The sequence below is a fragment of the Anas acuta genome, chromosome 5, assembly GCF_963932015.1.
Source record: "Anas acuta chromosome 5, bAnaAcu1.1, whole genome shotgun sequence".
Lineage (NCBI taxonomy): Eukaryota > Metazoa > Chordata > Aves > Anseriformes > Anatidae > Anas > Anas acuta.
The window spans coordinates 60,071,630-60,088,678 of record NC_088983.1 but is presented as its reverse complement, the minus strand read 5'-3'; the positions used below and the strand labels follow the sequence as shown (position 1 = coordinate 60,088,678).

The 17,049-nt window shown below is 36.3% G+C and overlaps 2 protein-coding genes across 3 annotated transcripts in view; both read right to left on the bottom strand.

Moving 5' to 3' along the window:
* USH1C (USH1 protein network component harmonin) overlaps positions 1-17,049 on the bottom strand; it is a 43,354-nt gene that overhangs the window by 4,247 nt on the left and 22,058 nt on the right. For both annotated transcript variants that reach the window (XM_068685162.1, XM_068685163.1), the window contains exons 16-18: positions 1,692-1,733; positions 1,327-1,380; positions 1,081-1,180 (exon numbers count right to left, since the gene is read on the bottom strand). In XM_068685162.1, the coding sequence (XP_068541263.1) occupies positions 1,081-1,180; positions 1,327-1,380; positions 1,692-1,733 (196 nt within the window). The remainder of the gene's footprint in view (positions 1-1,080; positions 1,181-1,326; positions 1,381-1,691; positions 1,734-17,049) is intronic.
* On the bottom strand, positions 7,555-17,048 carry LOC137857935 (harmonin-like). Its single transcript, XM_068685165.1, has 4 exons — positions 13,557-17,048; positions 13,078-13,194; positions 7,842-11,361; positions 7,555-7,684 (listed from the first exon to the last, which is right to left on the bottom strand). Exons 1-3 carry the CDS (start codon positions 13,641-13,643, stop codon positions 11,008-11,010), a joined length of 558 nt encoding a protein of 185 aa, XP_068541266.1. The 5' UTR covers positions 13,644-17,048; the 3' UTR covers positions 7,555-7,684; positions 7,842-11,007.

The following is a 17,049-nucleotide window of genomic DNA, read 5'->3' as shown; positions in this document are numbered from 1 at the left end:
CCTAGTTCAATGAGATTTTCTGTAGTAGCAGTTTGCCAGTCCATGTAGTCCACCTATATTCCTCATAAACTGTGGTTAATTGTAGTCTGTTACCACAATGAAAATGGCAGTGTTGTTTAAATACCTGAATGTCTAAGTGGTATTTGTCAAGGGTTTGCAGGACTGTCATTCCTTTTCAAAAACATGTTTAGTTTTCAGAACTGGTTTTGATTTGTTAATCTGGAATGAAGGACAATCAGGTAACTGGAACTGGATTTGGGGAGGAGACAACACCTATGATAAGGGGACAGCCCACAACAGTCACAAGTCAAAGAGAAACCGAGCACTTGGAATAACAAATTGTGGCTAAGATGTTTTCAAAGCAAGAATGACTTCAACTTAGCTGTGGTTGGGACAAAGTCAAAGAAGACCTAAGATACTGTCCTGTCCATCTACCTGGTAATCACCAGGGTTCTCAAGGTAAGGATGGGAGACTGGCTCCCAGGAGCAAAGCCTGGATGTGCTGGCATATTCTTGTGGCTTCTAGATTAAGCTGTAAACCAGAATGCTTTGGCCTTTAGTTAGATTCTGTGAGTAAAGCCAGATGTTTTACAAAACAAATTGCTATTGAAAGTAGCATTAAGAACAAAGCTAAGCAATAGCTTATGTTCTAGTAATTGCTTTGCACATGGAAGTCCTCCAAATGTAATTGTTTTAGAAGTGAGAAATAATGGAGGCCAGATTTAGGTTTCCTGACTTAACAAAATCAGCATTTTTTGGTATCTGACTGAAAAAGGGCCTTAAACAGCTCTACATTTTTGGGTCATATTACTGAAACTTTGGCTATGATGAAAATACAGCAAGATTGACTATTTCTTCTTAAACATTATTAATAATTATGTAAATTTTATAAATGTAAGCAGCAGTCTTCAAACCATGAGCCTCTCTTTGAGCTGCACTTAGAGCTGAGACAGAACTTGGCTGCCTCGGGCAGTCTATCTGTGCTTCTCAGTACCAGCAGCAACTGCAAAGTCAGCCAAGAACTCAGACAGTGGAAGATGCCATTTTGCAGCAGCATTCAACTTCTCCATCGTTACTCACCATGTTTGTCTGCAGCACCACCCTCATAGATTGCAGAGACTACTATCTTTCCAATCGGAGAATCAATTCCTCCCTCAACTGCAAGGTCTAATGATCCTTCCTATTAAAAAAGAGTTTCATTTCAGAAAAGGTTGGTAATTCTTGCCGTCAACAGGAACTTAATCTTTCATTTTTCCCAGTAGATGTATCCATATGTGAGATGATTACATCAACCCTTTAAATATAAATAGATAATAGAGTACTTACCTTTTTAATGCGTAATAGCCGTACATCTTTTCCCATAATCTGCTCCGGGGTAAACTACGAAAAGATATCATGGTTATTCATTTCCATTTTGGAAACATAAAACAATTAACCTCATCTATGTAGATTGCAGGTGAAAAGGGACCTTCCCCTCTTCCAAAATAGTGTTAGAGGAAGAGCTGAACACCAGTTCATCCTTTCATGTAAGGAAGCTCCCTTTCAACAGGGCTAGAAGAAACAAATGGTCAGGTCCCAGCAAAACAAGAAGCAAGAATGTTACCCCCTCCCAGCCCTCAAAATCAAGAACGTGTTTATTTTTCCTAGTGTATTTTATATTAAACTGAGACGTATCATAATTCTTTCCTTACCATTGAATATGGATCAAAGTCTTCCACATATTTCTGGAAGCCCTGAGAATAAAACAATACTCAGTTGTAGAAACATTAGGCTCATGCACATGCTTAACGTAAAAGCTTAATTTTAGTTATTAGTGAGAAAACATAATTCTGTGAGATAGGAAAGGAGACTATAAAGGGAGAAAAACACGGAAAGGTAGCAGAGAGTCCATCCTGACAGTCAGAAGACATTTTAAGACCTTACAATAAATCAGCACTTTGACCTGGCCATACTATGGAGCAATTTTGAGGAACAGTTTACTACACTACCAGTTCAGCAGTTCCTCTCCACACCCGACAGAAAAGGCCAAATCTACCACAGGCAGGTACGTTCTGCCATGCTCTTCTGAGCAACCTTTCTTGGGACTACCACCATGTGTTGTCTTGGGACTACCACCAACACTGCTCCATGGTGTCTAGTTTGTAGGACCAGACTCCTTAGAAACCCTTCTTGCGTTCTCTCTGTGGAATTTCAGGAAGTTGACTCCATACCACAAGCAAAGGACAAAAAACGATTTCATTTTCATGTGGTTCTGTTGGGAACTGAGAATCTACATCTTATTTAGCATTTAAATAAGGTTTGCTTGTATAGCATTTGTTAACTGCTAACTTCGAGGTACTAAATAAATGGGAATCTCATCTACCTTCAGTAAAGGTAGAATTCCATCTTGAGGGAAAAAACAATCATTCATGCATTTAGGGAGTATATCAGTCTTATGAGCACTGTCACTATAACTGCAAGAGAAACATTTTACAGTAAAGAATACTCTGAACTACTAATAGTTTGAATACATGAATTTGTATTGATCTCTGGAATGATGGCTAAAGTAGACATAAATGGTCTCAGAGCAAACAACTTAGTGAAAAGAACTGTAATGTCAGCCAAGTCACTAATTCATTATGTAATCTAAAAAGCAAGTCATTGAACTCTTTGTCCCAGGTCACCCTCATGAAAAACAGATGTTGCCCTTGAAGAAAATTTTCCTGGGAAAACCAATTTTCAAACAGGAAAAAAACAAAAACCCCACAAAAAAAAATAAAAATGCAAAGAAATGATTTTATCTGAATCTAGTAAGTGTACAAATACAGCCATAATAAAATGAACACATCCTCTGAATGGCAGCAAATCTTCCCAGAAAGGAGCATCAGAAATTCACAGAGGAGAGAGCGTGCACCAAGCAGCAGCTAATGAACCAAGCAACACGGAGTGGAAAGCATGGGGCTAATCCAACCTTCCACTGCTCAGCATATCTCAGGGAAATAGTACAGAACATTCTTGATTTACAGTAATATTCAAAAGGACTGCACATTAGTAGAATATGGAACATTAAACATTTGACTGCAGTGAAACAACTATCTGTCCAGACTTCTAGAGGGAAGCTGGACCTAATATTTGGGGTGGGAAACAAAACAAAAAGAAAATAAAACACCTAAGCCAATGGCACAGCTTACTGTAGTTTCTAGCATCAGTCAATAACAAATGTGACCTTATCAAAATAAATAGAAATGAAGAATTAAAACATACTAATATTCAGTTTTAATTGAACAGTCACCAAGTTTGATTTGCTATCTGAGTCAAATCCGGTTTTTTCCCTTCTGACACAAGCCTCCAGCTTATGCAGGCTGAAGTACTTGAATCCTCAGCAGTGGATCTGTTCATAGAAATCCACCTTCTCAGATGGAGCCCTGCACACTTGAAGGATCCTATTGAAGTAAGACAGCACATATCTGTTCGTCTTTCTGTGGACTAATGGAAGTTTTAAATATTTGACATTTTGCCAACATTCATGTATTAATTTGACTACACCTACAAAAGAGGCCTAATTCATGATTTTCAGTAGGATACATTATGGTTAACCTTGAAGTTGTCAAAAATCATCCTATATTTTCCTTCTTATGTATAACGATTTCACTTGTCTAGAAAAGATGTCTACAAAATGATTTTATTATTTGACTAATGTTAAATATCAAGAAAAACTCAAACTAAACAGCAAGAGAAGAAAAAAATCATTATTAATCTTCATGTTTTACCACTGTGAGCTCACAACCGTACCCCAACATTTTCATGTAACATGACAACACATCTAGGTTAGCTTGCTTTCACAAAGGAGCTGGCACATTTAACAGCAACAGAGAAATCAGGCACATTGTTCGCCTCAAGGGACAATCTCTTAAACCACAGATCAGTCAACCAAAGAGGGAGAGAGGAAAGCACACCACAATGTCCGTTTAAACTCTCATAGAGGAAAGCTATAGAAGTAGCAATATGGTAGAAAAACCCTACACAACATAAGGAAAGGCTACGTGCATAGGTACTTTCCACCATCAGTTCCTCCGATTTCCTACCGATTACTGTTATGATAATAGATTTATTTGTTAAGCTAAAACTATTATATTACAGAAAACATTGAAACTGTAAGCTAACAAACAAAAAACCTTAGGAATATTGAAAAAACTGCCCAGTCTCAGATCAGTTACCAATATACAACGATCTTAAATATTGCACTAATCACATAAGTAGCTTCAAGATGGTTCAATGTGGAGGACTCACTATCCTCTCATTATTCATCTTCCTAGGCTAGCAGGCGCCACATGCACACACCGAAAGTTTACCAAAACTAGCAGTTTTCATGCACTAGGGCTGTTTTATATCCTCAGTTTTAGAAACTCAGCAACAGGATTAGGAAGAAAACCTACACTCAGTGAGAACACGAGTACCACACAAAACACGGAAAACATTATTTTACTTGTTTTTTGTTAGATCTAAATGATGAATTGTAAACCACCATCCTTTTAAACATCTCTTGTGGCTGCAAAAGAAAGAAAATTGCCAAACCAAATATTAAGTTCTTGTAAACAAATAACGCCTAATCGTAAATAACCTTGCTGCTTTTCTTTTCTTGTTTCAGGACTAAATCACACTTGCCTTTTTTAGTACTTCTTCCCTACACCATTTCAAAATGAGAGAACACACATAGTGAAATGATAACAAACACAAAGAGGAAAGAATTAGAGAGGAACTACATAAGTAATTCACATTTCCATACCACAAGATTTCTTAAAGATAATTTCCATGACTCATTTTATCCCTAATTTCTAGAGAATTGTACCTTGACTTCTGCTGCATGATTCTGAAAAATTAATTGAAAAAAATATGGACAAAATGCTAGACCAATGATTTTCAAACTATCAAAACCTCATGATATATGTACACTATAACAATATTTTTTTTTCTCCTATTAGTAGATTTCCTATACTGAAGAGTGAATTATAATACACTAAAATCCTTATGAAGTTGATGAGCCAAAAGATTATGTGTATTTGGGTTTATTCTGAAACAAGCAATTACTTAAATATCAATTACAGGAACAGGTTCATTCTACTAAAAACTATCCCACTGAATTTATTTGACTAATTTATTTATGAGTGGTCTTACTTCAATTTCTTTCAATTTGGATGGCTACAAGAAAGTTCAGTATATCAATTATTGCTGCAATTTACTTTCTTACTTTCTTTTTTTTTTTTTTTTTTTTTTTTATTGTATTGGGCTTTAGTAATTTTAATCCCATATCAAGTTTTTTTTTTTTAGTTTATTCATAAAATGGTTGTATTATAGTTTGCGATCACTTGAAATATAGAACCTCATGTTACAAAGATTTTTAAAAATAAAATAAGCTAGAAAACCAAAAAGAAACAAAACAGAGCACTCTGTCCTCCTCTCAAAACACTGCATTGAATCTAATAACTTATTTAAGTCTTCTGCTACAAGAATGTCTTCTTACAGACTGAACTATGGTGTTTACATTTCCAAACTCAACTCCCTTTAAAACAAATGACTATCCATCATTTTCATTCATGATTCTATCAGTGGCATGTATCCATAACCATTACTTGGAAAAACATGCATACTCCTGAATTAATACCAAATGTGTGGTCTGCGTGTACTTAACAACTGAGCTAGGAATCAAGTTTTTATCTTGAAGGATGTTTGGGCAAGTCTGGCAAGATCTCCAACAACACTGTTCAGCCCCTCTCCACCCACTCAGAAAAAAATGATTCCCTTTTCAGCACAGATGGCATAACTATTGGCAGTAACTGAAATTTCTGATCACCACATTTTACTGCATAGTATTTAAGAATCTGTCTCATGTTCCTTGACTGCAGTCCTGCATAATCAAATTTCATATCTTGCAAGAAAAGTTTAAATATTCATTGTTCCTTTCAGAAATGCTGTATCCAACCACAAAAGAGGAGAGGAGGGAAATTTTAGCAGCAGCAGTTGCATCAAAGCCTTCTAATTCACACAGCAGGGCATTTGCAATAGCTGGGAGAGCAGAGATTAGTATTCGTGTTGGTTTTGCCTCTCTGAAAACCCCATCACTAAATCATTATGATCCTCTCCTATTCTCTGAACCAAAACTTAGTTAGCTTTGCCATTCATGCCAGACAACATCAATGAAAGTCTTACTCCACATACTGCTGTGGCTTCCTCTGCATCCAGAATTACAGCATTAAGTCATAAATGGAGTTAAGAGGTAACAGGTCTGCAAAAAAACAATTTAAAGACTGATGTTTCTCTCAATCCTATCAGAATATTCATCCCAGTGAAATTTGTAATCTTCCAGCTGACATAAGGCAGATGAGGTACCAAGATGACCAAGATGATTGATAGCTGAAATGTTTTAGCAGTCTTGTGGTTTGGAAAATGTGCATGCATAACATATCAAAAGAAATTTCCCTGTGGAGATGAATCTTATTGCTAGTCTTTCAAACTAATTGTAAGCAGTGACAATAAATAGCAACAATTTCAATTTGTACCAAGGCTACCTGATAACAAACACAAACATCTTACCAAATCTTTCCATACTATTCAATACCTGCGTATCAGATATTTATTTTCCAAAGTTTGGTTAGATTAACTGTCGACTATGATTTTTACTCTTTTTATTCCTCTTCTAAGAAATTCCAAATTGCAGAGATAACAAATTACTCATTACAATCAAAATGAGAGTTCCATGTACACAACTGAAGGAAAGAGTAAGTCATGTTTACACTTAAGAGTAATGCTATAACTAACAGACCAGTTATTAGTTATCTTAGATGAATTTTCAGGCTGTTGTTTGGGAGTTATCACCTGCCAGAACAGTATTTCCTTCTTTTCAGAAAGCCACAGCTCACCTTCCCTCATTAAAAAAATTATTGAAAATCATATCTGGTTGGTCTAAGAATATTTAGCCGAACAGTTTCTTATTCACTTACATTTGAAACAGATATGGCAAAAAAAAAGAAGACAAAGAATCTGAATGTAAGTCAACTTTGCAGTAACAGCACATGATGAGTTTCTTCATATAACTTATATTACAAGTTTATTGATACTAATATAAGATATAATGATGTAAGTTTTCTCTCTGGAAAGAAAAGAATGAGATCCACAGATACATTTCAAGTACATTCATGGCTATTTACATAGGAAAAATTCAACATCATAAACTTTTTACTGTTTCATTTCTGACAAATGAATCCATGATTTATAAAAATGCAAATCAGCTCACAAATGACAAAATAAAATGTGCAGACTCTCCTAGTGAGAGTAAGGCTCTACACTGCTCTAGAGATAGGCACCCCAGAACAAAGACTCACTTAGATTGACTTTTGTATCATGAAAAGAATGAAAGACACTGTTTTGTACTTACCATTAGTGATCACTTGAAAACCTAAATGAATGTCAGCTAGCAGAAAATGAGACAAGCATGGCTTCTTTCAGAAGTCAACGAATCCCACAGTACTGTAGCATTCAGAAAAACAAAACCACACACTAAAAGGCTTACCAGGACTAAAAGGCTTACCAGGGCCTCAGATTTGATTGTTGGCCTGACCATAAAGTTTGGGTCAGGATGCAGCATGACTGGTTTAGAGACTATTGGTACCCCTGGATGTCGTTGGGTAGGTGGACTTGGAGCAAGTTGCTATAGGGGTTAATTTAAGAAAATTACAATTCACATCTTAATTTGTGCAAAACCAACATTTCACCAAGATGCTCCAATATAAATAATTTATGGTAATGAATTCAATGGTATTAAAACAACAAAAGACTTACAGAAATATTTTAACTAAGAGACTTACAAAGTTAGCAAATGAAAACACAATTTCTCTTGCATCCAAACAGTAGCCTTTTCCCCTTAAACTCTGGCTTCACCAGCAAGATTATGGAAAATTCTCATCCCTGCTTTTGGCATTTATCCCGTAAAGGCAATGAACTAAATGAGAAACTGCAGAAAAATGCTAAAACTGAGAGAAAGAAGAGAGTGAACCTGAAATGAAACTGTAACCAGTGTCTAAATGGATTTCTTTAATGTGAAATTCACCAGGACTGTAGTGATCAGTTTTCCACACATATAAATTCAAGATAACTTGCTTGTAGTTAAGAACAAGGGCTAGCTATGCTAATTACTTCCTCTCAACTCTGCAAAGTAAAGTTATCCAGAGCCATTTGAGACCTCACCATGCATCACGTACTAGCCATGAGTCTGATTCCATACTTCTTACTCAGTCAAAACTCTCACTGACGTCAAGCATAGTTGTATTCAAATAAAGAGTTCAAAACTGAACCCTGTGGGTTTAGTTTCTGACTTAACCCCAGCAACTCTCAGCACACTCCTGTCAATGTTTCTCATAGGAAATGTGATCTGTTCCAGATATCATTCATATAGTACAAGCTGTATCTTCTGAAAGTATTTGAATCACTTCCAGTAAATTGGTTAAGCCACTTTTTAAACAGGGGAATGTGTGGGGTTGGGTTTTTTGTTGTTGTTTTGTTTGTGTATGTGTGTTTTGTTTGTTTCAACAAATTGAAGAAAAAAAGTTTTGGAACCAGGTCTTTGGAAGTCCCTGTGGACATCCCTCAATTAACGTTCTCCCGCACAAAATACATTGTTAAACTTTTTGATCTCGGAAGAACGGGAAGGTTCACATATATCAACTTTGTTCAAGTCACACTGGGACTGGATGCTTTCTCCTTCAGTCACACAATTTAGAGAGAGACTTATAGAGTGCCTCAGAATGAGGAAAACTGACATCTGGCAATCCTGAGTGAAAGTCACTGCAAACAGTTATCAAGCAAATGATTCTTCTTCTCAGAAAAAAAAAAGCCTGCTTTGTAGCACCTAGAATAAAGGTCAGTCTAACTCCCTTTGTATGTCTTGACAGAAGAAGGCTTACATGTTTATGCTCTCAAACATACGGACTTAGCATGCAACATGCAAATTTTGACTGCATATGGCCGAAGGGTTGAAATATGAAGTTTTCAGACCATTATGAGTTGCTTCCACTACCTGGTATTAGGTACCTTACAAAACAGCAGTGGATCCACTTATATGAACACAAGTTCTGAATTTGAAATAAATTAGCCATGCAGAGCAAGAACCTTGACATTTCCTTTACATTAGCATTACATGGGAAGTTCATAAAACTACATTCATAATTAACAGTAAGTGACATACCAGCGGACTGCTTGACACAGAAGATGCTTTTCCAACATGGGAGGTGTTTCTTACAACCTAAACAGTAGCAGACTTAGAACTGGATTCAGATACAACATATAGCTGCCAATAATTTTGAGAAACAGATCGGTTTACACCAGATATTTTAATAGCTAGTTGTCAGGAACATACTTGACAAGAAATTTTATTCCTTTTGTCAGGTATCTGTTAAGAAGTTGAATTTGAAATAAAATGATCTAGGGAGAAAAAAAAGTTAGCACCATAAAGATTTACAATTTTGAGTAATATTAGAAAAGTATCTTTGTGGAATGACAAGAAGTCTTAAATGTTCACTTTGGCAGGCATAAATACAAGATCTTTTATTGCTGAAGTCAAATAAACTGTTTCTGTGCTGTCAAAAAGCAGCAAGTAGAAATCGTCCACCTGATTTTACTACTACATCTGATACTTGCTTATAAACAAAGCAGCTCTGGCTCAGTATTAATACTTTATTAAAAACTTACTTCTTTCCTCATACACACTGCTAGTTATATTTAGTGAAAACTAGCTTATCATTATTGAAGTCTATCTTTTTTTTTTAATTATTTTATATTTGTATTACTTATTCTCCAATTATCTACCTTTAAAACAGCTGGCAATGAAAAACATTCAGAAACGTATTGGAATATAGGCTTGAGGTCAGATCCAGTATGGCAGTTCCTATACTACTTCTACAAATGTTAGCATTTTCTGTTAGCATTAAGAGAACATTTCTCCTCTGAATACTAGTGTTTTCTACACTTTTGTGTGGAATCACAGACATTTATTTTTATTTTTAAACCAACTACGAAAACCTGTTATCTTTAAGACCACCTGACATCTCCATTTAAATAGAGCTAGCATATTATTGGTACTTCAGACACATAAACCACATAAGATGAAACACTATCAGAGGTCTACTTAAGTTTATAAGGAAAGATAAACAGTTCATGTCATGGCAATTATTCACAAAAATAATCTGCCAGCTTCCCCTAAAAAGTGAATAGTTTGAATATATTTTCCCACCACAAACAAAATCATGCAAAAGACACGTCTAGTATTTCCAAGTAAACATGCAAAAAAAAAAATTTTTTTTTTTTTTTTAAAATCCAATCCAGTCAATCAACCCATGCAGAAAAACATGCAGGAAAGAAGTTGCCATATGCAACTATCTTCTGCTGTTTGAAACAAACATAAGAATCTTTTGATACACAAACTGGAGTATATGGATCCCATTTCAGTGCTCAGCAAAGGGAAGTATGAAGCTGCAGCTGCCATTTCTCTCCTAAAACAAGATCTGGCACTAGATTTCTTATATTTGATTCTCTTTTGGACTGAGACTGTAATACAGAGAAAGGTGTTTTTTCAAAGAAATCCAAAACTTTTGTGTCAATAAAAACCCAGCAAACCTGAATTGCAGATTAGTAACACTAGTTCAATTAAAAGTATTGTCCTGATATATTGTGTTTAGGTTTTAAAAGTTTGTGCTTGTGATTTCCACCTAATTTCCTTGGTCCAATCTTTTCACCCAGCAAAGCTATTTGATAACATTTAAAACACTTTCACAATAGCAGTTTTTCACCACAAAGATAATTTTCTCAAATTTAAGTATGAGTCAGATTTCAATACATTCTGCCAAAGATACTTGCATGTGGTGGGGTTGCAACGCATGCAGGGAGGATAGAGCCAACCCCTCTGGACTTGAATTAGAAGTATTAATAAAACTGCCTCTGAAGTGCATTCAGTAAGTAGGAAATAAGGAAATCCTCCTTTTAATATTGTGTATGGCAGATGGGTAGATCCAGTTGACCAAGTGAGTGATGGAGCAGGGAAGGGATGCCAGGCAGAGGAAGGGTAGAGGCACATGCATCCAAACACAGTGAGGTCACCTGGGGAGCTGGTGGTACTGCCAGCACCGGACCTCTTGGAAGTGGAACACTGGATGTGGGAAGTGGATGACCTGGTGATACTGGAGTAACAGCTGGTGGGGGTGGAGGTGCTGCCACTTGTTTGTCAACTTCATCTAAGTTTATGTCATCAAGATCTGTGGTATGAAGCTGCAGCCCCCCGGCAAACCGCCGCATTGATGTGGCAGAGGGAGATGCCGAAGGACGTCCACTTGCCAACTGCTCTCAAGAGAACAGAAATCTGCCTTAACAGTTCATCTGCCTGCAATAGCTCTGAAGAAATTAACGGCAAATCCTAGAACACCACTCAACCCAACTGCTCCTGCACCAAAAGCTCTTGCCTTCTTGCACACAGAATATATTTAAAAGTTTTCCTATGAAAACTTTTCTCCTAGCTCACCCCCAAAAAAAGTTAGGAGAAAGTGTCTGCAGGGCTAAGGAAGGGTTGTACAGATTAGAGTTGTACATATTAGAGTTGCTAACATTTGTCTTTAGATGCCCATCAGTAATCAGAATTAGGTATTTAATAAAATCCAATTGTCAGTCTCTCATTTGCTATTGTGTAGACTCAGCTTGGGAAATATTGAAGATGAGCTGTTCTACAGATACACGCATCTTAGTCTCATCTGACAATGCTTCCCCCAAGTGGATCTCTCTGCTGACATTGAGATGTCATCTGTCATACTCACCCTTTGGTATTAAAAAGCATACACATTTCTTTGGGAGAGCTCAACAGATCTGGAGTGCTGTTGCACCCAAGATGCAGATCAGACCCAAAGGTAGTCTAGTCACATTTACCCCTCAGAAGCACTCCATCTGTATGTTTTACTTCATGTTTAACTGCTTGGATAGTTTTGTAGCAGAATTGTAATTGAAAAATATGTAATATAAAGAAGAATTGATGGAGCAAATACAGTGTTTGTCTCAAATCGAGGTAGAGCTCTGACCAATGACTTTAATTTACAATATTATCTCTTCCTTCTCAAGAAGGACAAAGATCTGGTAGAACCCAGGCAGACAAAGTTAAGCAGTGAGAAAAAAATCACCATTAAAATTTCACTGTCCTGGTGACCTGCACTGAAGAACCAAATAGATCGAAGCCTAAGGCCAGGAAGAACACAGGACCATCTGCTTTTTCAGGGCTGCTCCCTATTGACCTGAAGGAAATTTGTCCAAGAGTGTTCCCAAAAGGTCCCCTTTGTGGTTACAATTGCTTGGGGGTCATGGGGGAATTCAGCAGATTGCAGTGTTCCTCTTGGAAGCAACTGTGCTTGGAAGAAAGCCAATGCAGGACAGTGGGAAAGCCTCTCTCCACATGTAGAGTCACGCGGCTCTAAAGCACAATCACTATATTCCACTTCCTTCATTTGAGGGGACTATTTGAAACACAAAATAAAAACAAAACAGACAAACAAACAAAAAAGCTCATATTCTTTGGGACTTTTTTTCCCCCCTTATCACTCAATTAACCTGTCCCTTTATTAGTTATGATTGCATGCAATACAAGCAGGCATTCAAGAACTCATCATTAGTAATGTTCTTATTTGCATATAGCACTGAAAAAAACACAGCTGGGAATTCTAGCTCGTTTGGTGGCACGTCCCACCAAGCCCAAACAGTGCTCACAAACTGATGAAGTTGTTAATTTTGTGGTGATAACATACTCAGATGGACAAACTAAAAACTCCAGTATAGTGACCTTTATCAAATAACATCATCCCTGTAAACTATGGAAACATAATTGCTGACAAGTTGTTTTTTATTTTTCCCCTCCCTCTTAAAATGAGGGCTGAGGAGGAAAGAGGAAGACAGGTTTTGGCTCATTTCCATCCAGTAAAAGCTGTTGTTTTTAAGAGAAAACTAGTGAGTTACTTTGAGATCACACAATATATAGAAAAGCCAACATTTTTTTTTTTTTTTTTTTTTTTTTTTTACCTCAGGAGACTCATTCTCCACAGAGGAAATCTGTTCTAACCGTGTCTGACAAAGTCTTTCCACCCAATGCTGCACCTTTTCTGATTCTTCCAGGTCTTCTCGTTCTGTTTCAGATACCTTAACCACATCATCAGTTCACAAAAAGAGATTAGAGGTATAGTTACAATACAAATGTTTCAAGAGTATGAGATGCTATTTAAATTATTTTAAGAATTAATTGTGCTTTTAAGAATGATTTCCTCTTACACTGTCTTTTGTTAAGCTCATCACTACACACAGACACTCAGTTTCCTCACTCAGACAAAAATTGATGACAGCAACAAACATTTCAAAAACTCTGTTCCCAAGAAATGAAATTTTTTCTACTTTTTATCATCTTTGACATAATTAAATGAATGTCCTACTCAGATACTTCCACTGAAGAGGCAGCTCATTTTCTTTCAATAGAATTTTTCACTTAATAGGAGAATACAACATACCTCCTGCACAAGACGATTTATTTTCAGTTGCTTTTCCTTCTCCAGCCTTCCTTCCTTTTCCTTGGCAAGTCTTTGCTCAAACTCCATTTCCTTTTTATTCTTCTTTTGTTCACAAAAACTGTCACTTTTTGACTTCTTTTGCTCTTTCCCTTTCTGGGAATTTTTTTTCTTAAATTAAATTTTTACGTAAACTAAAAACACAGCAAACTTCAAGCTCAGTACATGAGTGCCTGCCTTGAAAATTGAATTACACTGCAAGTATGGGGCCAGTCTTTTAGAAGCAAATCTTAACTCAATTTCCCCAGCAATTTGCTGGAATTTCAACCTTATTTGAAGGGCTTGTACACAGTCATTTAAGTTATACAAGATCAGACAGTTCAACTTTTCCTCTGCAAAGCTACAACAGTAGGGCAGATAGATCCACTAAAAAACTTCAAATAGTCAAATAGTTTTGGTTAGATCTTCATTTATCATCTCTCTGTTCAGTCACTTTTACATGAATACAAGACTGACCGCTTTCATGTGACAGATGCTCATGTATACACAGATGTGACCATTCTATGATTAAAAAACCTTCATGCTTCATACATTCTAAACACAGCATTGCATGCCTTCATGCAAAAAATTAGATGGAAAGGAAAGGCTTTGATCAGTGGAGCAACTAAATTGCTCCCAGGAAAGAACCCTGCATCATGAAGACCAAACATAAAATCTACTCATGCGCATATCTAATATAGTGCAACGCAACTCTAAAATTTTACATGTCTAATGCCAACAAATGGCAAAATTTTTTCATAGTCTTTTAGGAGCACGTGTTCCTGTTGTTTCTGAAATATACCCTGCTCCTTATTTCTACTTCAGTGATGTCACATTTCAGCTACCCTCTCCAACTTGTACTATTAGGGCCTACTTCATGTTGAAAAGCCCATGTCCTCTTTGTTACACTGAAAAAAAATACAGAAGGGCAACAGGGCTGGCCGCCTATTGTCAATTCCTGCCAACGCCCAGAGAGGCTAAGATTCAGATTTGATCTTGCTCTGCTCATTTTCATTGGCTAATGGCTTTTCAAAAGGGTTTTTAGGAATTCAAATTATGACCATGCTTTACCTTACATATCATTATTTGTCTTCCTCCCACCTTCTATGTGTAACATTTGTAACAAAGCAAACATTTTTTCCTGGCAGCTACAGATGTCATCCTCTCAGTCAAGAAAGTAATTAGAGCTTTGTAGTACAGAGTTCAGGGATATGCTCTCTATTGCTTTGTGGTTAAATGTTCCTATTATTGAAAACCAATAATCTTTGGAGATAATTTTAGTTTTTTATCACACTTTCATCTTTTCACACTAATGTTTTAACCTGAGCATCATTCTGCTGGCATGTCTTATTCAGAGTTAATTGGTTTGTACTTTAGTAGTAATTTTTGATATCATTTTATCCTCTAAAGAGTTATAAGATACATTTAGGACTGTCTGTGAAACATAACACCCAGCAGGTCAACCTGCTAGGTATCAACATTTGAAAAATTACTAAATGTAAATGCTCACTAAGCAGTACATGTGCTAAAATGTTTCAGAACTTCAATGTCTATGAGACAAATCTTAATTGCATTACTGTATTCAGCTACTACAGGATGAGTCGTCCTTTCCATCCATTTTCTCCATGGATTCTGTGCACTTTCCAAAGACATTTTAAGTAGAGAGTAAAATTTTGGTTTTCGTGCGTGCACAGAAAAAAAATTGATTAGTAATTTTCAGTAGGATGAAAATTCACCTTTTCCATATTTCAAAATATTTCTAAAAGCAAAAGATTTATTTTTAATCTTTTCAAGTTTCTAGTCAATACAGTGTAGTATAGCTCAACAGAAACTGTGGTCGATCTTCATTACTATATGAAAAGTTATTTGGAGGCTCTGTAAACTATGTTTGCCAGCAGCCATTGAGACGATCACCTATTTGTGTGAAGAGGCTGAAATTTCTTAATATTTTTCAGATATAATTCCTAAGTGTACTGAATTTTACACGTTACAGATCCAGGATGATTTACATTCACTAGCAGCACAAAATGGCATCAAAGTACACTGACATTTCCTATGCTCTATTAAGGTCAAAATAATAAATAATAATAAAAAAGTCTATAAAATGCACAAAAAGAAATAAAGAGAATAAAGCAACAGCAGGAATGAAGTATTATTTGGAGCTGAAGTAATGTGAAATCACAATATTTTAGAGGCAACTCTTTAGATGAGAGGTATTCGATCGAGCTTAAAGCTTTTCCGTTGTTTGTGCTCACTGCCTGTGATGCACATGCCTGAAAGTCTTTTGCCTTCAGCCCTCCTCTCACTGGGATATTTGTATAATTGGGAACCACATAATTCACTCCCATTGAATTTTTGCCTCTTATTGAGGCTTTTTTCTTTTGAACATTATTCTGAGGATTTGTGGAAAACAGAAGAAATGCACTGTGCACTTGTGCTGACCGCCTTCTGCCAAGTACACACAATTCCCATTGCAGCTGGCAGGACTTAAGAAGGTCAATGTATTCAGAAGAAAAAAATCCAAAAAGCATCTTAACTTATGCATATGAAATGAAGAAGCATCTATCTCTAAATAATGTCTGGTATATTCTAATGGAAGAGGAGAAACAGAAGAAAAAAGGAATTAAAATTCAAATGCACAGCAAACAAGTTTATTTATCAAACTTGGTACCTTGCGAATTGTGGGAAATTTTCCTTCATACCGATAAAACCATCCAAAAGCTAAAAAAAGGTAAAGGAAAAGTTTTTGTTTTTCTTCTTAAGAAAAAAAAAAAAAAGTCAAGGACAGTCAAGGACTGGTTCCTATCAATCCCTGCTGATACACAACTGATTAAAATTTATTTGAAGGCACAACAAAGGTTCAATATTACATGACAAGATCTTAGATAACTTCTTGATCAATTATGCTAGTACACTTAGTCACAAATAATCCTTATTTACTAATACACATACCTTATGTTAAATGAAAAAAAATGCAATAAGTAAGCTTCGTACAGAACTATACAGCCATATGCATTGCTGAGATCTCTATGGTCACAGTCTTACTTTACACTAGTTGTACCAAGCCTTCTCAAAATCAAACAGGTATTCAAACTCATTCAAGCTTGTGGCAGAACACAGTGGCATTTGAGTAGAAAAGAAAAGCTCCATTCCGTAGAATAAGCTAAGTAAAATCATACAAAGTAATGAATTACCATAATTTTACATAATAAACAGTAACAACACACACAACTCTAAGTATAATCCATCATTCTTAGGATTGACATGTTTGTTATTCTTGTCGAGGTATCTCTAGAATGCAGTGACAGCAACAGTATCGTAACATTTCATCATTTACCAAAGGACCACACATTGCCCCAGCAAATACAAATGATAGGTTCAGTGTCAAGACTGACTGTCAGGAGGAAGTGAAACACAGGAAGGATCTGAATCAGGATAGGAAGTTAAGGCTGAGCGG

Excerpts from the sequence above, each read along its gene's own strand:
- LOC137857935 (XM_068685165.1), bottom strand. The coding sequence starts at position 13,643 with ATGGAGTTTGAGCAAAGACTTGCCAAGGAAAAGGAAGGAAGGCTGGAG. Across the intron at positions 13,195-13,556 it reads TAAATCGTCTTGTGCAGGAG|GTATCTGAAACAGAACGAGA; the intron begins GTATGTTGTATT and ends GATGTGGTTAAG. Across the intron at positions 11,362-13,077 it reads TGGAGAATGAGTCTCCTGAG|TTGGCAAGTGGACGTCCTTC; the intron begins GTAAAAAAAAAA and ends TCTTGAGAGCAG.